This window comes from Dermacentor andersoni, chromosome 2, assembly GCF_023375885.2.
Source record: "Dermacentor andersoni chromosome 2, qqDerAnde1_hic_scaffold, whole genome shotgun sequence".
In the NCBI taxonomy this organism is placed as follows: Eukaryota; Metazoa; Arthropoda; class Arachnida; order Ixodida; family Ixodidae; genus Dermacentor; species Dermacentor andersoni.
Window position 1 is genome coordinate 177,191,092 of NC_092815.1, and position 22,173 is coordinate 177,213,264.

The 22,173-nt window shown below is 46.9% G+C and overlaps 1 protein-coding gene across 2 annotated transcripts in view; it reads right to left on the reverse strand.

The window, feature by feature from the left end:
* The window catches only part of LOC126540389 (uncharacterized), a 31,361-nt gene extending 9,880 nt beyond the window's left edge, over window positions 1-21,481 (reverse strand). Inside the window, exons 1-5 of one of the 2 annotated variants that reach the window (XM_055076005.2) lie at window positions 19,344-21,481; window positions 16,548-16,750; window positions 10,500-10,647; window positions 7,234-7,446; window positions 4,971-5,195 (exon numbers count right to left, since the gene is read on the reverse strand). In XM_055076005.2, the coding sequence (XP_054931980.2) occupies window positions 4,971-5,195; window positions 7,234-7,446; window positions 10,500-10,647; window positions 16,548-16,750; window positions 19,344-21,083 (2,529 nt within the window). In that variant the 5' untranslated portion in view covers window positions 21,084-21,481. Of the gene's footprint in view, window positions 1-4,825; window positions 5,196-7,233; window positions 7,447-10,499; window positions 10,648-16,547; window positions 16,751-19,343 lie in introns of those variants that run through there. The other variant, XM_050187192.3, reaches the window with a different exon arrangement.
* Window positions 21,482-22,173: the final 692 nt, after the last annotated feature.

Genomic DNA, 22,173 nt, shown 5'->3' on the forward strand with positions numbered 1-22,173 from the left:
TTGGGGCCGATTCGGATGGAGCTTGATCCTGATCGGGTGTTGCTACACAGTCATTTGCGATTGTGATCCTACAAGATCAGGACCTGGGCAATCAGGCCCACTGATCACGATCGGAGACTGACATCTGCGACCTCTAGTGCAGTATTCTGAAAACGCTAAAAACAAGATGTGAAGGTAGCTCAATAAAAAATGTTTAAAAATCTTTTATCAGCAATAGTAAGCTGTAAAATTGAAATACAGTGCAGTCCACATATAACGATACCACATATAACAATATATCGGTTATAACGATGGGTCGACATGAAAGTGTCATATTATGCATTAGGTCTATGGGGAAAAAAACCATTTATAACGATAGGTTATTCCTTGCATATCAGATATAACAATCAAAATTTTGCCGTCCGGACGGCGTTTTTCGTGCCAAATAATCGTAACATTTGCGTTGCTTAGTTCCCTGAAATGAACGATGTCGAGACGAGGCGATGCTTACCTCCGTAAGTTCGTATCTGCTGCCATTACCGCGCAGCGCATCCCGCCCCGCCTGCGCACCAGAGAATAGCTGAGTAGGCGCAGTGCGCCACAAGATGGCGCTAGCTGCTTCGTCGCTCCGAAACAGTCACTCCGAAAGAGAGAGAAAGAAAAAAAAAGCGACAAGCAAAGCGGCGCGGTGGCGCCCGTCCCGCGTCTCTCTCTCTTGCAATAGCAGGCTGACGTCACTGAAGCAGCGTGCAACCAACGGTTCAACCCAGTTCTAAGATGGCGCCGACAAAGCGCAAAGCTGTGTCGCTTGACACGAAGATGGATATTTTGCAGGACTCTCGATGCGGCTTCAAGGTGAGCACCCTTGTGAAGAAGTATGAGCTCGCCCAGTTAACGATATCAATCATCTTGAAAGCCGAGAGCACCACGATTGTGAAGGCAGGAGCTATCAGCGGCTGTGCCGATCAGCGGAAAAGGGTTAGAGACCCTTTGTACGCCGATGTTGAAGAAGCGCTTTACCAGTGGTTCATCACCAATTGCTTCAAAAATGCGGGCTTTGTGCGTAAGGGCGAACTTCCCCAACCCACTGAGACCAACATGGTGGAAGCCGCTGACATAACCGAGCTCTGGGAGCTCGTTCCTACTTGTGACATAGGTGGTGCGTCGAAGGAGGAGTTTTTGACTGCAGACAGTGCTGCCTCGTTCCGCGATGAGGTCGCCGACGAGGTGATCGTCGAAGATGTGCTGTCTCGACAGACGGCAAAGTTGTGCGACGGTGGCGACGGCAGCAGCGACAGTGACAACGAGATTGACAGTGGCTCCTTGACCCTGACCTCAATGTCCACGCAAAGTGCACTGACGTCGATCGACTCCTTAATTGATTTTATGCATGCTAAAGGATTGCCGCTAGTGTTCGCGCAGCAGCTGCAATCCATGCCCACCGCGGTTGTGAAGCTGAAGCTGCCGCAAAAGCAAGTGCAGATTTCGGACTATTTAGGTGCGCCTAACCCTTGACATGGTCATTGGTGCTAGAAATAAAGTTTGTTTTTCATGGCCTACTTTCTACATCATCTATTCTTTAGAGCAAGTAGCGAATTCGAAGCTGCAAAGGTATGTTCCGTGTTTTTTATTATTTTTTTATATAACTGCAGTCCAGATAACAGTCGAGCCCACTTATAACGGCCCCACTTAAGACGAACGCTCGCTTATCACGAACAAGTCCGGCGTGACCGTCAAAATATACGTTTAGGCTATGGCGCTCGGTCTCAGCTACAACGAACGCCCGCGAGCCTAGCCGATCGGCTACAGCGAACGCCTTGGTGTCGCGGACCACTTTCCACGTGGCGAGATCCGCCGACCCTGTGCTGTGCACGCTCCGAGAATTGGCTTTCCCGCGATGTCTCGCCGGAGGCACGGAGGAGCGGCGATGCGGCGAGGGGATCGCCGCGATAACGAGAGACAGAGAAAAAAAAAAATGCCAGCCCAGCACGCATCAGCAACGTGAACACACAAGTCGAAAGTGCCAGCTCATTCGCCACGGGACCCCACTCACCATCGTCGACGTCAGGGCAGCGGCGAAGTTTTCTACCAATTGACAACGTAGCACGTGCTTTCGTACCCCCTCTTCTCCCTTCCCCCCCCCCCCCCTTAACGCCGCGCCTCACACGACTGCGGGACTGTCTTTTTCTTACTTGTGGTTGTGCTAGCGTTGTCGGCGTTGTTTCCTACTGGTGTGCTCCCGTGCCTATCCGAGATGGCAGATTCGCCGGCGTCTACTTCGACAGTGAAGCGAAAAGCTTTGGACTTGGCCACGAAACTGTTGATCTTGAAAGACCTTTCCCAAGGCGCGAAAAACCACGAACTGGTGAAAAAGTATGGTTTGTCGAAATCGACAATATCTACGATACTAAAAGAGAAGGACAAAATCTACAAGAGTGCCGCCACGGACTCCGCGACGAGGAAGCGCCTACGGAAAGCCACATATGCAGACGTTGAAGACGCGCTTCTAAAGTGGTTCCTTGATACTCGAGCACGCAATGTTCCCATCAGCGGGCCGCTGATGTTGTCCAAAGCAAAGGACTTAGCGTTCCTCCTGGACTTCCCAGATTTTTCTCCTGGCAATGGCTGGCTCCATCGCTTCAAGCTCCGCCACGGAATTATTTTCAAGACCATCAATGGCGAATCGGCATCGGTAAGCGACGAAGACATCAACACGTGGATGTCTAAAAACTTGGCCCATGTATCAAGTTATGCTGAAAGGGATGTGTATAACGCCGATGAAACGGCGCTATTCTATCAAATGCTGCCTGGCAAAATGCACGCTATGAAGGGTGACAAATGTGCTGGCGGCAAGCACAGCAAGGTTCGCATAACTGTGCTTTTGTGCACCAACATGGATGGAAGCGATCGATGCTTGCCATTTGTCATCGGTAAATCAAAGAGGCCACGTTGCTTCCGCACATATGTACCAGTGCGTTACAGGCATAACTCGAAGTCGTGGATGACACGCGAGTTGTTCGCGGAATGGCTTATTGACTTTGACAGCAGCATGGCAAAGAAAGGGCGCGCAAAGTTCTTCTGATTCTCGACAACTGTACCGCCCACCATGTCCAAGCTGTCTTAACGGCAGTTGAGTTGCTTTTTCTGCCGCCAAATGTAACTTCAAAAGCGCAACCACTGGACATGGGTGTAATACGGTCATTTAAAGCGGCCTACAGGCGCCGTGTTGTGCAGCGGATGCTGATTGCAGTTGATCGCCCCGCTGCCAATGTGCCTCTGCAGGTCTCGCTGTACTCGGCGATAGAAATGATCAAAGCGGCGTGGATGGAAGTGACACCCGATTGCATCCGGAATTGTTTTCGCAAGGCCGGCTTCGCTGACGCACCTGAAGCAGGCATTGAAGACACTGAACAAAGTCAGCCTCACGACGACTTGTGGCGACGCGTTGTTGACGCTAACCTGGCCGGCTGCGATCTTGATTGGCAAGATTTTGTTGATGTGGACGACGCTGCTGAAGTTGCAGAGTCGTTTTGCGACGAGACCGCTGTCCGGGAAGTGCGGACATCAAGCGACGCCGAAGCATCGGACGATGACAACGATCCGTCGGAGCCAGCACCTGTAAGCGCGACCACAGCAGTGAGCCATATTGAGGCACTTAGAAATCTTGTGTATTTTAAGGCCTTGGGTGACGAACACATCGCAGCTTTGAACAAGCTTGAAACCGCCGTCATTGGGTGTGCTCTGACGAGGCAGACAACGATCACCGATCTTTTTCTCAATAAATTTTTGTTTTGATTGATGTCAATTTTTGTGCGTGGCCCACATACCACGAACTTCTGGATAGAACGAACGAATTCCGCGTGACACTCGGGTTCGTTATAAGCGGGCTCAACTGTATAGCAATCATCGGTTATAACGATCATATTTTTCGCCTTTCTCGATATCGTTATAAGTGGACTGCACTGTATTGTCCAAATTTAACCATATTTTGCAAATCTGATTTGTAGCCAATACGTTATGCAATTCTCAGCATTGTTGACGATCAGCAGACGGCAACTCGATCCGAATTGTTGGGCCTATAGCAGCGACCATTGTTGATCGTGATAAAGAAATCGATCTGGATCGGCCCTGATCATGATCAGAAGTGTACTTGCGAGAGCGGTATAATATTTACCACCAACCGGTGCGATAATGGGTCACAAACTGTCGCAGAAAGATTGTCGCTAATGGTTTATCAGTAATTGGTCACGAGATCATGCGCACTGGTTCGATTGACGGCTGTTGAGCTGGCGTTCAGGCCCGCAGTTGACCACCCAGCAACTACCGCGAGCATGCGTGTCCAGTTGGCCTGCGTGCTTGCATGTGGGCAGAAAGCTCCAACCTGCGCAAATCTGCGTGCGTGAACACTGAACTCGCGTATTCGATGCGATCAGCGTGCCTCCCTATGGCTAGTTGGCCCAATTATTGCACATGCTTGCATCCTTTCTACACGCACTGCATCTCTTGTTCCCTCTGTTCGCGTACCATTAATTGTTTCGATTGGTCCGGTCAACCTGGTCGAACCTTGTACCGATAAAGTTCACACAACGTGGGAACGCTGCACGTGTCAAGGCGCTGACCGCAGCCATATATCATTCACCGAAGGTACCGATATTCGGAAAAGCAAATATTCGAGAAATGACATATTATATATTCGATTCACGAAGTGAATTATTCGAACGTTCACTATTCAATTCCCCAATTGAATATTCGAGCATTCGCATAACCCTACTTTTAACAAAAGATGACGGGTGGAAAACAGATCAACTACACGAGCTCATCAAAGTGCCTTCTGTAAGATGACCAAACTGAGTTGGTCTTTCAGCCTGTCAACTGACGGTGTAGCATTCCACAGTCGCACCACTGACAAACTCGACGCCCGAAATGTCCACCATTTCCACAGCTTCCTCCACCACATTGTCCACTACAGACTCTTCCGTGACTGCGCTCACCGTGTCTTCAGTCGTAGTGACATCACTATTGAGTTCCGTGACTGCATGGCTGAGTTCTGTGGCAGTCACCTCCTGATCGGCAGTGTCCACAATCTGCATCACATTAAGCACCATGTCGTCGCCGGTCTCCGCCGACACCACAGGCACTGTGGTGTGTTCAATGTAGACTGGTTTGGCACGGCCCTTTCGTGATGACGTGTTCACCATGCCAGTTACCTTGTGCACCTGCAAGATGGTACAGCAAGTGACTGTTGCATCAGGTTACCTCAGTCACAAAACTAATGCGGTATGTTATGTTCAAGCTCCATAATTGGCTCTATAAAGGACAGAAGATTAACCGCTCCTCAAAGGCGAGCTTAGGCACTTCGCAACAGTGTGTAGAGAGCATGCGTGACTTGCCTCTCACAACTTACTGTATTTACTCGACTCCAACTCACCCTAGACTGTAATGCCCACCCCGATTGTCATACTTAAAGAATTTAATATGCAATACTCTTGACTGTTCCTTCACCAGATTTTTATAATAGTACGAGAAATAGAGATTTCTTTATATTGCTTGGAAAGAAAAGAAATTCATTACATCTGAGCTCAACAAAGTTCTGGTGTACATAGTACGAAAAGGCACAGCTTTCGAGATCATTTTTAAATATTCTGAGGTAACAGCAAGCACAATTCGGACACCAGCCATAGGTGATATCCAGTAATGGCAACCTACCAGTGCTAGCAGTATGGCAAAGCATGGCTTTTGAGATTGGAAGGTGGTATTCGACACGGGGGAAGCAAAATATGGACACCACTTGCTGCAGTTCTGGTTCCGTACTTAATTCTAATGCACACGCCATATTTTGGCGAATGTTTCCAGAACAGAGTAAATATATGTGTGCCTGGCACTATAATTGCACACAGTTAGGTTACATTTACTGTCCATATAATCACAGACTCCACTGTCTCTACTTTCAAGTATAACTGAACCTCATTATAATAAAATGGGATATAATGAAATGATAGATGTGACAAACAACTATCAATTTCCCATCAGAGCACCACAAGAATACATGCATGCATACATGGAAGGAACAGAAGGGATCTCTTCTTTATATTTAACCTTTGAGAGTCCGTCTTATTTGGCACAGAGTTAGTTGTTCATAGTGACTTAAAATTTCATGAAAAAGCTAGTAAATAGTTTTTTAAAATGACATTAAAGCGACAAAAATTTTTTTTAACAGTTGCAGTACACTATACACTCTTTATTTTTCTTGCAATAGCAATTATATGGACACTCCTGGTGAATTTTCAACTCCAGTGGCATTGGTGTGGTTTCTTCTAATATGATAGATAGATGCTATATTAATGAAACATTGCAGTTACTATAACCAGATTTAATGGTCCTCATTGATCTACTCATCAGAATTTTGGCACTTGTGGAGTGCAGAGAACAGTCAGAAAACATCTCATTCGCAGTGTATGCCTATTACCCTAAACCACTAAGTAAAGTCGCAGTTTCGCCCTAAAGGTGAAGCATCGATTGCAATAGCAAATTAGTAGACAGCTATATGAAGTGCAGATAGTACTTTTATCAGCCATATAAACTTGTAAACATTCACCAACTAACTAAATTAACAAGCATGTTGTCACATACGCACATGCAAACATGAGCACATCTCATTTAATGACTGTGCACACTTGCTGTCCAAACGCAGTAGTGAGGAAGCACGGCAGCAGCAGCGTGCTAATTGACCTTCATGCTGCCTTTCGCTTCAACGTGAACTAAGTGGCGAGAACACAGCGCATGTGAAGCTATCAGCCCTTCGTGCACTCTGTCTCCACCGCAGATCGATTTCAAGACGCATGGCTCTGCCACACGCAGCAGCCACCAGGTTAGGATGCCCCCACACCCCCAGGTGCCTTGCGAGTGATATGTCATCTGCAAACCAAAGGTTGCCGAGGTATTCACTGTTGGACCTCACTTCTAATCTCTCCCACTCTAAGAGCTTGAATACGTGTTCCAAACAAGCAGCGAATAACATTGGAGAGATTGTGTCTTCTTGCTGCCTTCTTTCTTGACAGGTAATTTTCTATTTTGCTTGTGGAAAACCAAGGTAGCTGTGGAATCTTTGTAGATATTTCCCAAGATATTCATGTATGCTTACTGTACTCCTTAGCTATCAAACTTCAAGGAAGTGCCTCAACACACAAAAACATTTGCCAAGAGGAAATTCAACTGAGAGGAGAAGGTAACACGCATCCGCAAAGGGGTACAGACCTGCATGAGATGCTTGGCAAGTTTTCGTCGCACAACAAACCCGCGGGAGCAGATTGGGCAGGAAACGGCGTAGTTTTTGGTGTGCATGTTGACAGTATGATACTTCAGGTTGGTGGGGTTACGGAAGGTCAGGCCACAGTGCTGGCACAAGTAGGGCCGCTCGCCAGTGTGCAGGCGAAGATGCATGGCCAGCACATTGCTGCGTCCAAACACCTGCAAGTACGCGCAGTGCAAGGTGAAGTGCGATGAAGCTAAAATGCGAAGTGGCCTAGAGGTCTAAACGATTCACAACAGGTGCATGGGATGCATCCTTTGCAAGCTGGAAGACTCTTGGCACAGCCATGCGTTTCATCGTGCATTATAAAGGTTCCAGTACACATCACTAGTGCTTGGTTCAACACGTCAGCATAATGAGCTCACTTTTTTCTTTAATGACCGCCACCAATTGCCAGAAGAATTCTTTCAAAGTTTGCTTCAATTCTGCTTGTTACTGGACAATAAGGTTATCGTTCAGTTACAACAAAATGTTGTCGCTCATGAAGCAAAAGTATGTTTTTTACACTGTACATTTTTCACAGGCATCATATTTCTAAGTTCATAAAGTCAGTACTATAAGGGTGTGCGAATACTTGAACTTGGTATATTCGATGTAGAGATTAAGGTTGCCAAGAGCCCCGAATTTGGCAAGAAAGTCCTAACTTTTGACAAAATGTCCAGTGTCCAGACTCAACCCAATCAGAACGGCCAAATGTCCCGACTTATGTTTTTTTTTCCCCCTGGATAAATATAAGTAGACAAAACCTTCTTTTTATAATGTCCGACAGCTTGGTTGCACATTCTTCTTTTTGCATTCTGCTGCATTAACATACACAAAAAGGAGCTTTTGTTTTTGTTGCTGTTCTAGTTCTGCTGTAGGCCCCAACTGTTCAGAGGACCTCTATCCATATTGGTAGCTGTTAGTCAGGCAACTACATTACAACTTTCTTGTTGTAAAACACGACACAGTACGGTTAAAAGTTTTTTTTAACTTTGTCACGCTTACATAGTCAGTTGTCACCAGCCGCCCCCTCCCCCTCCCCAGAAAAAGTGTGCCACGGACGGGCGCCTGCTGGTGGGGTCGTGGACTTTGTCTCTCCGAGCGCTTCTGCCCTCCTGCATGTGCTCCTTAACATCGGCCTGACGTGGGGATTGCACACACAGATTTGCAGCAATCAGCCGCGGCCTCTTCAATTTCTGAAGCTTTGACAGGTGGCAAGTGACGCTGATCCTGACAATGAAAAGGCGCCAGCTCTTTACTGTCGACCCTCACAGCACCAACGATGGCTGTGCGCTGAGCGGTCATTGAGCACGACGATGCACGGTCTGTGCGTGCTAACGTTGGTAGCGTGGATTGGTCTTACAACAACCCATCCGTCGTAAAGATGGGAAAACATTTCTGTATTTCGGAGAAAAACTGGAAAGCAAAAATATTCTATGCAATAAAAGACTGCCATAAAACACAGGCCCACTATTAAACTGGGAGCCTCATTGGTATTCAGTACAACATAACATAACCAATTCTTTAGCTTCAGAGGGAAAATGGCACTTTATTATATTCAACATTCTACGTATTGATAAAAAATATTTTCCATATTTTTATGTATTAGAACTGAGCTGCAATCAGTGCTGGCATACTAATTTGGAGTTTCCTTTGAGAAGAGTAGACCATACTGTACGTATGCAGTCAAACCTTGATATAACAAGTTGTACCTGCAGCGAAAAACTTTGTTAAACTGCAAATTTTGTTAATTCGAGGTTTTAAAGTTTCAGCAGTAAAAGCAACTTCACAAATTTCCAGAGCATTTCTGGTGGATAGTATCTTGTTAGTAGGCATTTATAAACAATTCACAAGAAGGTCTGGCTATAATAGCGCAATTATGAGAGCCAGCGCGTGCGATGTAGATCGCACCGAGAGCGATGCGTCAACATGGCTCACGGCATCCGAGATTTGCGTGTGTTGGGTCGTGCAGTGCCGTAAATCTTGGACAATGTGGCTGACCAGGCTTAGTGCCCATAGTCGAAGCCCACAAATTAAATACAAAAGTGTAAAAAGATACGCATATTCAACCTGAACAAAAGAAATAATAATAATAATAAAAACACAAGAAAAGTCAACAGTATTGCTGGAACAGCAGAGCAGTGATTGCGATAGCAAAGAGACAACTACATGAAGTAAGGTTTGTAGTTTTATCAGTGCCACGCAGGTTCAGGCAAACGTTAACAGATCGCCCTTGATGAACACGAACTTGCTGTCACAATGTGAAAGAATGCTTAGCACTGTGTCTTGGAAGCTTGAGGTTATACGACCACCAACACTAGACGCCTGAGAACCCCATGCACATCAAGGCACCGACTGTACCGGCTCGGCCTCTGCACTTACCGCAAAGAGATTACCTCCAAGATACGGTATGTGGCCCGCGCATGGACACACACACATGTGCGTCTCGCACATGTTAGAGGAGAGGGCAAATAAATGTGCGTTTCTGCCCCCAACCCACTGCCTGCCACTCCCTGTGTTCCGGCGCACACGCTTTGACGACGTTTTTGCAGCTCAAACTTTTCATGCGGAAGGGCACTTGAAATGACTTTTGTGTCGGCTGACATTTTTAGACTTCTTTGATACATTTAGTAGCCATACAGGCTCTGAATACATGCTTGAAATGGCTGAAAACTTTGTTAAATCGAAAACGTGTCACAAAATTACTTCAATAAATCGCAAAAAAATTATGCATTGTTTTGAATGGAACTAAGATCGAGAAATGAAAATGGTTTGTTACATCGTGAATTTCATTAAATTGAGGTGCGTTATATTGAGGTTGGACTGTATCTTGATTTCTACATACCTTACTGACAGCTTGCTACATTCTTGTTATGCAATGCTAGGAGACTCCCAAAGATGTGTAGGACCATGTTTTCTTGCCTAAGGCTTACTACCATTAAGCTTTGTCATAAATTTCTTGATATTCGACATTTGGCTTTTTTTGTTGATTGAGTTCAATATTCAATTCGAAATCATTCAGTATTTTCATGCCCCTACTTATCAGTGTGTTGTTGAGTGCGAACGGGGATGAGCAGGAATGTGAGTGAGTGCCGACAAGTGTGAGATAATGTAAGTGCGAGTATGTAGCCTGCGAAAATAATGGGGAGTGAGCACTAGTGAGCATTGGCTCATTCAGGCGTGCAAGCGCACCAGGTGTCAGTGAGCTCGAAGTGCCACTGCATCATACCTTGCCGCAGTATTCACACTCGAAGAGACGCCCCTCGGTGCGTCCGGTGTGCTTGTCGAGTTTGTGCACGGCCAGGCCGCTTTGGTAGCGGAATGCTGAGCCACATATGTCGCACACGTGAGACTTGAGCAGCACCCGCGGATGATACCTGCAGGGAGACATTCAAGAGCAATCAACGAATTTCCCAGCACAGGATTCTGAGGCCAAGCTGCTCTCGCGCTTTAGCTTTTTCCCTACCATGGGGAAAATAGGTGCTTTTGTAGGTCATGCCCCAGTTTTCTTTTTTTTTCTGAAGCAACTACTGCATTCATTAGCTTATGTAATACATAAACAAAATGCAGAATTAGTGCACTTTGCACTAATAAAAGTTTTATTAACCAGATGAATGTCATAAAAAAGATATAAATTGCCAGAATCAAGATTGCAGGATTAAATTGAACAAAGTTTGTAAAGACACGCTTATATCTACTAAGAATGAAATCTAACAGAAATTATGAGATATACAAAATGCATTGCAGTCTAATAGGTACTGCATCCGAAAAAATCTAAAATTTTCGTGGAACAGGTACTACACCACAAATATTTAAGTGCGAGCACTACAGTCTGGCATGCCGGGCTGCGGCCGCCGATGTTCCGGGCTGGCTTGCGTTGCCGTTGCTCTCAGAGTCAAAGTCAGGCGCAGCGCCAGGGGGGTCACGGGGGGTGGGGGATTTCTGCTTGCCCCCCCTTTGACCCACCGCCACAAGAGTGTCGAAAAGCTGACCCAAGGTAGGCGGTATGAAACAAAATGTCAACTTTGATGTCTCAAAATTTGGAGGCAGAAGCATGAGAGCAGTGCCACTTATAAAGGACAGCCTTGTTTAAGCATAACAATTTATTATAGAAAATTTCTGATCATAAGCAATTACCCTCGTGCTTGTGATAGAACAGGCGCTTGAAATACAGCACGAACTACCGCAATAAGATAAAAATGGGCTACACTTCCTTCGTTGTCCACAGACCGCCAGCTATATGCCCCCTCTTCTCAGGCACTATTTAAAGGATGCTGATGAAAAAATTAGACAATTACAGCCCTGCAACTTTGCCAAGAGTGCTTTAGCAGTAAATGTCTACTGCTCACTTACTACCAATTTGGGCAAAGTGAAATTTCATTGCAGTTGGCCTTTAATGTGTTTCCGATCAACTTTAGACAAGGTGTTCTTGCGTTCCATTCCCCACTGGAATACAGACACTGCAACCAGCAACCTTGTGCTCAGCCATGGCTGCTGAGCTGCTGCAGCAGTTATCACAGTGGGAATCTGTTAATGCCACAAGGCTTCTGCTGTCCCTTTCAATGCACTCGATAGCTATGTGAAAAGGTGTGAAAAGAGATGTGCCTGCATTTAAACAGCCCCTAAGGTACTTCTGACCCATCTTAAGACACATTCTAAATGACCATGTGCATTGTGTACAGAATGGCCTGATGATCACCTTTGCAAATACAGTAAAAGCTCATTAATTCGAATTCCGCGGGGATGCTATGAAAATTCGAATCATACAAAATTCGAACTAATGAAAGTCAGAGAAAAAAATCACTCGGTTAAAGAGACACTAAAGGTTACTTTGAAGTCAAGTTAAAGTGATAAAGCAATGCTCTAGAATGTCTAAGGCATCAATATAATCGCGAACAGAGCTTTAGTAACCGAGAAATTGAGGTAAATGCATGACACGATTTGAGACCCCCCAGCAACATTCCGGTACTAGCCCGATGACGAAGGCACTCCTCATCATAATTTATGTCACTGGTACTCAACTACTCGTATTAAAAAGGTCATTTCATTAGGTTATAAGACGGGAAAAAATGCTACTTGTCTACTTCTGTTCGATTCTAAGAAAAACTAACACCTTGACATTACCCTTTAGTAGTATGGGTGGTCGAAAGGTTTCGTTTTCGCTCGACTCTGCGTGCTCGACTCTGCGCTGTGCGCATTCTGGAGTTTCAGTTGTTTCGTTATCGCGTCGTGCTGCGCTGGTTCTGCTGGCTCGCGAAACTTGCATTTGGAACAAGCAGCGAGAATGCCACGTCCATGTGATGTCATGGGATGCGCGAACATTCCGCAGAACTTGGCCAAGGGCAGTTGCAGCGGCAAATCCAACGTTACTTATCACTGTGTGCCAATGAGTGAACCTCTCCGTTCGAAGTGGTTAAGTGCCGTACCTCTGAAACAGCGCATTGCCTAAGAGCCGAAAAATCGCTTAGTGTGCTCACTGCACTTTCATCCAGAGGATTAAGAGTTCAACACCGACTTACTGAAGTCGTGTGGAGTGCCTTTCAAAGCAATGCTTTCCCGTAGCACTGTTCTGTTGGTCTTGCCTGCATTCTCCGAAGCGCAAGAACAATTGCAGGTTGAAGACGGGGCATTTGGTTTTCACGAAGGAAAAGCTACAAATGTGCTAATATGTACAACCATGACATACAGTTGCCGTCATAGTAGTACGTAACGACGCCGGCAGCGCGAGCCCTCAGCAGCAGGTCACGTTCATAAGTGCTTAAATCGCTGAATTCGAGCCCAGCATCGCGAACCAATGTGTCGTTGTCAGGGTCGTCCGTTGCAACGAGCGTCAAAGCTGGCGTCATAAAATAAAGAACCAGCTTATTGTCGCGCGCTTCCCCTTCCGCCAGTTCCGCTACAGTGTAGTTTCGCTTTCGCGCTGCTGTCGGCTCTGTTTTGGCTCTGTTTGTGGCCGCACGTGTGCGTTTTGCACAGAAAAGCCGTAGCGCCATCTGCGGGCACCGTTTTACTCACTGATGGTGCAACGTCACCATGAGACCATGACGTCACCACTCCTCGATCGGACAGCGGGCGATTTGAACTGCACTAGATGTACACGGATTCTTCAGAATGCATTTTCTCTTAAAATAAGTCTCTTCGCATGAAACAAGCGTTTCGAGGTTTCTGGGATGGTATTTCAACAGCCCACGTTGACTTAATATTAACCTTTAGTGTCCCTTTAAGGCGCATATATAGTCTGACGTGGCATAAACACGCGCGCACACGCTACACTTCTATACTTCGAAGCACTGGCGCAGCCAACGTAACCGGACGCGGCCAGTGTGGTCTGACGCGCCCGACATCGAGATGGCTCTTGCTCCAACCACGCGTTTGTCGCGCTGACTGGGGCGGAGAAAAAAAAAATGTCGCAGTCTCGCGCGAAAAGCGAAGCATCGATTGCAATAGAAAATTAGCAGATAGCGATATGAAGTAAGGATAATAGTTTTATCAGCCATATAAACTTGTAAGCATTAGCTTACTAAATAATTTAACGAGCACTGTGTCACGCGCGCACAGGTAAGCATGAACGCATCTCGCTCGATGACCGCGGAAACTCGCTGAAAAACGCTGGAGTGAGGACACGCAGCAGTAGCAGCGAGCGAATTGACGTTCGTACAGCTCTCGCTTCAATGCGAATGAAACGTAGAAAGCACATCACATATGAAGCTACCGGCAATACGCGCACTCTGCAAACATCGCAGATCGCTTTGAAGATGAGGCCCACGCGGGCGCGCACTTTGGCCACGTCGCAGATCGCTTCCAAGATGCGGCGCCCGCTAGGCCGCGCCGTAAGCAGCAGCCGCCGAAGACCGTCCCCCCGTCCCTCCCTCGCCTCACACCCCTGCCCCACGCGCAACAAGAGAGGGCGCTCTGCCCCACCTTCCCCTCTCGCGCACGCAAGATTGAGCCGCGTTCGCCGGCTCACCCTCGCATGCTCGTAAACAAAGAACATGGAGCGCGGCGACGCCAGCGTGCTCCCGCGTACTAGCACTCTCCCCATCCACGATGATGCGGAGTTCGAATTATCGGTGGCGGTGCGGATTTCAGTGTGAATAAGCGGGATGTGTTACATATTGCTTTCAATACATTGTTGGACGGACCGCGGCGACTACTTCGAATTATACGAAATTTCGAATTAACGAGTAGTGAATTAACGAGCCTTTACTGTATGGCAGTGCTGGGTGCCACATGGAAGCCAATAATTCTCATTCACATGATATCACCAGGGTAAAGAGCTGTCGATTGGTTTAAAGCCCCTCCATCCACGCGTCACCGCCGCTTTCTTAAGAAGCGACAACCTTTGTTGTGCGCCGCCTTTTCCCCTCACACCAAATCCAGTTCCGGCATTTCCGGTTCCGGCGTTTGCACTTCCTGGAGTTGCGCTGCAGGAATTTCCGCTTTGACTGCTGTTACATGATGATGGTGAGACGCCCGCGCGTGCTTAGTAGAGCTGTGGCAGTCACCATGAGAAGAATGCGAAGGGGACAAGCTGTTGTATTCCGCTGAAGTAGTAGTTTGCGGTCGCTGTTTTCCAAATGCAAGAAAAACGGCAGTGGTCTCCAAGCGCACAGACACTACATTCCACTGTACGTTGTCTCTCGTGGCACAACCTGTCGCAGGTTGACGCGAAGCAGCGAACACGATCAGATCGTGGATTACAATAGGCGGGGGTTCTTGGAATCACATTCACAGTTTAAACCGCAGCTGGTGCAATTAAAGCCTCTCCATCGACACGAAAGTAAACAACGCTAAAAAAAAAAAAATACCGTCACTTCCACTCGGAACAGGAAGCTGCAGCTACGTAATTTCCGCTTGACGCCGGAAGCTAAGGGGGTGAGTGGGAGAGGAGCGTGGAGAAGGAGGGTAGGTTGGCGGTACTTAACCTGGTCGGCGGAAACGTGTATGGAGGGGCTTTAGATTGGTTTATCTGTGAGGGACGTCAGTTACAATCCATTTGCTAGCACACGTTTGCCACACAGTTGCACGCCCACTCTTCCTTTTCGTCTCTCTTGCCTGTCATGCGCAATCAAGTGATTGCACCTCGTGTAGCATGTTTTGCACCACAAGTGTAGGGGCTACCACATGTCGCCAGAAAGCACAGGCTATTGGTAACTGGAAGTAAGTGGAATTTCCAAAAAAAAGAAAAAATGAGCGCCAATCTGACATTTGGGTTAACATGATGCATCTCCTAGAGAAGTATGCAGCGAAGAAGAGAGAGCATCTGTGAAGCAGGTAGTGCAGGTGAGAAAGAAATCACTAGCTCGCCTACAAGCTCAGTGGTTTAGGGGCCCTTTAAGTGCCAAGCAAGACAAAGTGGTCACAGTGAAGCCTCAGCCTGGAGCCAATGTTTCAACAGGGGGACTAGTCTTCACCACGGCAAAAACAAAGTCGCATACCCTGATGAAGACAAGTTCCCTTGCCGAGACATCTTCAACCTGTGGCATCTCTTATTTGCCCATTGTTGATTAGTACTACATTTAAGCCTGTCTCGTCATGTTTGCCCTGGCTTAGCCAGTGAGTGCACGCTAAACAAGGGATCCCTGAAAGCAATCAAGCAAGGATGTGTAAGCAATCATTCGTCCTTTTGCTATGGTGAATACATAGCAGCGATTCCCAAGAAATTTGCAGCCAGTAAATTGAGCATTTGTTCCATTTTTTCTGGCAGTGCTTTCTCACTGCACTGGAAGTAATGGAAACAGGTACTACAGTCAAACCTAAATATAACAAACAAGGATGTAATGACCTTTCGGATATAGTGAAATCAATCTAAAGATGGCCACTGGAAGTGCATTCTACAACGAAAAGATAAAAAGAAGAAAAGAAAGAGAAATGCGGATGCAGGGCTTGTGACACAAACGTGACGTGGTTCCTCGGCAATGGTACGATAGAATACCGGGGTGGAATGTCGCTTGCGGATGCTATTCAGAGCAGAATGTGTCTATGTTGGTTGTGAAGCTTGCTTCCCGATGATAGCATGGTGATGTATGAATTCAATTCATTATACTCACCTATTAATTAACCAATTAAATACATTCTGGCTGCAAAACACTCCCCCTAAGGCAATTTACAAGCTCTAGTGTATAACCACAATTTGCAATGGGTCCTGGTGAGAAGCGCTTTAACAAATACCGAATATAACTAAGGTATTCTTGTGTCAGGTGCGATACTGCTGCAAGATTTAGCTGCAATAGTTTCTGCTTGAGAACATGGCTGCATGAAATGGTCGAGTGCTCACTTGCGGACATGTGTCACCCGCTGGCCAATGTTGCAAAAACGTTGGTGGCAGAGGCGGCACTCGTAAGGCAGGTTCAGGTCGTGTCGCTTGTTGCGGTGCTCGAGAAGTGCCTGCGCGTTCTCAAAGTGGTGGCCGCACTCTTCGCATGGATGTGATTGGCCATCCTGGTGCAACTGCAGATGCGTGTCAAATTCCAGTTGGTCCTGTGGAGATGACATGCAAATTGCACGGTATCAAAGGAAAAATTCTGACACCAGCCTTTGCTTTTACATTTTTATGTATGTAATGACTGAAATGCAGGTTATTAGAGAGCATCACATGAAATTCCCAAACGAACTATTGAATTTCATTATTTCCAAGCCTTTCTCTTAAAAGGCAAATACTAAGTCAATGTGTACAGATTAAATAACATTCCAGAAATGTTCCAGCGCTTGTTTCATGCTAAGAAAAGATTTAGTTTTAAGAGAAAATCATGTCTGAAGAGTCCGCATACCTTCCGTGCAATTTAAATAACACCCCCGTGCGGGGAGTGTTGACGTTACGTGCGCCACCATCGCCCTTTATTGCTGTTGGTGAGTAAAATGGTGCCCGACAGACAACGCTACGTTTTTTTAATGCAGAATGCAAATGTGCGGCCATGCAGAAACCAAGCTAAGAGAAAGCGGGTTGGATTCACCACTGCAGCTGCTGCTCTTGGTTAAGTGGCGTGGACCGTTCGGGCATGCCACAACCTCACAAGGATGTGGCATTCCCTGCTACTTGCAGTTTATGAAAGTTTTGTGAGCCAGAAAAACCAGCAGCGCTTTAAGCGTTAACAAAACTAACGCAGAGTCAAGAGAAAGATAAAGATTTCAGCTGCCCGCATTGTCTAAGGTAACAGTAATGAGTTCTATTTTCTAAAGATCGAATAGAACTGGACAAGTAGCATTTTTTTCCATCTTATAATGCAATGCAACGATCTTTTTATTAAGGGTTGAGTACTAGTGACATAATGATAATGAAGAGTGCCTATGTCACCAGGTTAGTACTTCAATGTCCCGAGGGAGTCTCAAATCATGTCCTCCATTTACCTCGATTTATCAATTACTAAAGCCCTGTTTGCGATAATAGTGAAGCCTTAGATGTTCTCAAGCATTAATCCATTACTTTAGAGTGACTTAATGTTTGCTTTTAGTGTCCCTTTAAGTCTATAAGTGTGAATCTCAAGTACGTTCATCTGACCGTCAATGCACATTTCCTGCCTTTCCAGAGATAGTTTGCAAACGTGATACTTCTGTAGACTGGTTGTGCCATCTACACAAAACTTGGTTAAAACAAGATGTATGGCAGATTTTGTTTATGTGAGACGGCATTACTAAGCTTATCTTATCTGTGAATGTTTTTCGGATCTCTTGTTTTCCCGACATGGCAGACTGGCACAATAAGCTTGCACAAGGTACGCTGGCTTACTCCATTTCCATGATCAATGTGGCTGCCATGTGTGAATGTAGTCGGAACAAAGATGCACAGCACTTGTTTCTTAATTTAGCATATCTTTTTTCTTTTTACGAACAATCTCATTCATGCGAAGCCTTATAGCTGGATGAAGTCACCAAACTTTGCTGCGTGTCATCATCATCATCAGCCTGGTTACGCCCACTGCAGGGCAAAGGCCTCTCCCATGTTTCTCCAACTACCCCTGTCATGTACTAATTGTGGCCATGTTGTCCCTGCAAACTTCTTAATCCCATCCGCCCACCTAACTTTCTGCCGCCCCCTGCTACGCTTCCCTTCCCTTGGAATCCAGTCCGTAACCCTTAATGACCATCGGTTATCTTCCCTCCTCATTACATGTCCTGCCCATGTCCATTTCTTTGTCTTGATTTCGACTAAGATGTCATTAACTCGCATTTGTTCCCTTATCCAATCTGCTCTTTTCTTCTCCCTTAACGTTACACCTATCATTCTTCTTTCCATAGCTCATTGCGTCGTCCTCAATTTAAGTAGAACCCATTTTGTAAGGCTCCAGGTTTCTGCCCCGTACGTGAGTACTGGTAAGACACAGCTGTTATACACTTTTCTATTGGGGGATAATGGCAACCTGCTGTTCATGATCTGAGAATGCCGGCCAAACGCACCCCAGCCCATTCTTATTCTTCTGATCATATCAGTCTCATGATCTGGATCCGCAGTCACTACCTGTCCTAAGTAGATGTATTCCCTTACCACTTCCAGTGCCTCGCTACCTATCGTAAACTGCTGTTCTCTTCCGAGACTGTTAAACATTACCTTAGTTTTCTGCACATTAATTTTCAGACCCACCCTTCGGCTTTGCCTCTCCAGGTCAGTGAGCATGCATTGCAGTTGGTCCCTTGAGTTACTAAGCAAGGCAATATCATCAGTGAATCACAAGTTACTAAGGTATTCTCCATTAACTCTTATCCCCAATTCTTCCCAATCCAGGTCTCTGAGTACTTCCTGTAAACAGGAAGTAGTAGGTTGCGTGTCATGATGTCACAATAATGTTGATGACACCTGACTACAAAATTTGGTGTCAAATAGAGTTTTGAAACTTTCATTCCTGTTGAGTGTACTCCTTTTATGCACAAGAAACATGTGGCAGTTCACAACTTTGAAAATTTATGTCAGCGCTCCTTTAAAGTAAGCCACATTTAACAGTTGTTGACTTTACCAACCCCTCTCGACCAAGGCATTACTCTTGGAAATGCAAAAGACAAATTCAACAGTTGTGTGCACAAAAACAAAAAAGAGCTCATGGGGTAGCACTCCTGATCTAGCACATAAAATGTATCCTGCCTGGAAGAGCCTTGGACACTGTGGACAGTTCTGCTGGCCCTTGGGATGGATGATGTGCATGTGTCGGCTGAGCTCCTCCTTGGCTGCAAAACGCCTAGGGCATTCACTGCACTCATAGGGATAAACACCTGTGTGGGACGCCCTGTGCCTTTCAAATCGACCCAAGCTCTCGGTCTCGAAATTGCAGTCTGCGCACTTATGGACACGCTTGCCCTTCGGCATAGCTACCACGTGAGCCTTGGCCATGTGCTCCGCCTTCTCCTTGACTGTCGCAAATTTATGCGGGCAGAGCTCACAACCGTGCTCATGATCAAACAAGTGGATGTTCTTCATGTGGCGGCTCACGCTGAAAGTCGTCTGGAAGCACTTACTGCAGAAGAGGCACTGGTACTTGCGCGCCGCCTCCTTGTTGTGTCGGTTCAGGTGCTTGATGAGCGCTACATTTGTTGTGATTCCCTCACCACAAAGCTCACACACGTGTCTCACAGACCTCGGATGGCGCTTTATGTGCTCCTTGAGCGTTCGGCTGTTCTTAAAGTCCTTCTTGCACAAGGGACACTGTACGGACTCTCCGCAACGAGATGTCGGGGCTGGACTGCGTGATAGGGCCTTCCCGTCTGGTCCGTGGCTCTTGACGTGCTCTTGGTGTACACTGAAGTCGAGTGAGAGGTGACCACAAGGCTCGCACGTGTATATCACCTTTTCGGTGTGTGCCTCCTGGATGTGCTGGCACAGGCTGCTCGCCTCGGACGTCGTGAACTTGCACAGCTGGCAGGCGACTGTCTGCCTCTGCTGCCTGGCGACGGGACATTTGACTTCGTGCGCCGCCAACATGTCGGCGCTGAAAAAGGCGCTTGCGCAGTACGAGCACAGGTACGGCGCCCGATCCAGATGGTCACTTTGCATGTGCTTGTCCAACTCTTGCTCGCTGCGAAACTTGGACGAACAGTGTTTGCATTGCAGCGGACCCCCGTGGTATATGCGTACGTGAATCCGCAACAGACCGTCGGCCGGGAACTGTTTGCTGCATTCGGTGCACTTGAATACTGCAACCTTCTTCTTCGGCCGAAGCACTTTCGGTATGACGATATTGTCGCGCACGGCTGCCCCCTTCGATGGAGGCTTGTTGATCTCGGAAGCGCGAGCAGGGTCGGGAACACTGTCGTGACGTTTGACGTGTTCCAGGGCTTCTTCCTTGTGCTTCGACTGGAAAAGGCAAACTCCGCAGACGTACGTAAATGACTGTGGTAAACGCGATCGGGGCGCGACTTCTGCCTTACCACACACTGTAGTTTCCCGCGCCATGAAGTCCTCTTCGGCGACGACATCGTCATTGCCGGCTTCAACAACGTCTGCTTCTGTATCATCAACCGTTTCGTGAACCGCTGGCGGCGACAAAGTGGTCTTGTCATTGTCCGTGACGGCTGCTGCAGTCCCTTCACCGTATTGAATTCCCGCATCGCGGGCTCCTGCTGCTGCCGCTTTCAGAAAGCACAGCGGATGGCCGTCGTCCTCGTGAAACGCATGCACCGTGATGTTCTCTTCGAGATACCGCTGGTCGAGTACGCTTGACTTCCGCCTGACGACGGGAACACACTCGCGTTCATTTACGTACGCAAACCTGGACGAAAGGCGGAGTAAATTTAGCTGGACACTTCCCCCCTTGGGTACACCGTCAGGGAATACGAGGTCCACGCACGTTGGGTGCATGTCCAAGTTTATGTTTACTTCAATCGTCATGCTTTACAATGTTCAACGCGGCACAGCGAACGCGCAGCGCCGCAACCAATGCTGCTTTTTCACGCCGCTGCGCCAAAAACGAGCGAATCACAACGTCACAAAAGTGAATACGCCGTGGTGTCAAATCTAAAACAAAAAAAAGGAAGAAAAACGAAATATGTGGCGTCATCTATACGTGACAGTAGCACTTAGTCTAGACGTATTATGGCCTCCGAGATTTGCATGCGCCGGCTGGTTTTCCTACCATAGAGTCGTCCCAATCATAGAGTTTCTCGCTATATTAAAACTCTATGGTTCCAAGAGCACAGAGAGAGCGTAATTTCCATGGTTCCATACATGATTCCAAAAAACTAAAGGGTAGCGACATTCCTCCTCGCCCGGCCTCTCCTTCTCCTGGCCTTCGCGCAGCTTGCTCTTTCTCTTGCAGCTCGCCCACAGAAGACCCTCGTAGTTTGGTCGTTACGCGAGGTGCGACATTAAAAATTGTTGCGCATTTGAGCATGAATTTTTACGGTATTTAAAGCTTGATTACTGTGTGCTGTGCTAGGAGTGATGACGGAACGATATGAAACTGACAGAAGCAGTTGTTTTTGTGTTTTTGCTGCGTGCAACTGCGCGCTTGTTTTGTGGCTGCGGGTTGGCTGCCTGCCTCCAGTTAGAAGAAGGCTTAATTTGAGGCTAGTTTGGTGGACAAATTCCTTTTAGTGTCGAGTACTAGCACGAAAATAAGAATTATTTCTATTGCCAATAATGTATACGTAATGCGCACGATGTTTATATACAGGTACATGCCAGAACTTTGTTTGACCGTTATGTCGTCCACAGCCGTGCAGTACTCGTAGGCAAAAACACTGTCGCGGTTTGCACAGATAAACCCGCTTCGCGAATTATTTCTATTGCATTGATCAGATTCTTTGGCTTTCTAAAGACACCTGTCCGGCGTAAAAGGGCTGCGATGAAGGTTCAGCCGGAACACGTCAAGAGCAATGCGCTTGCGTGTGCGCAGCACCATGTAGCTGCCGATTCAACAACTCGGATGCGTTTGCGCTGCTCGAAGTACGTACGCGTGTACTTGTGTGTACCCAATAGA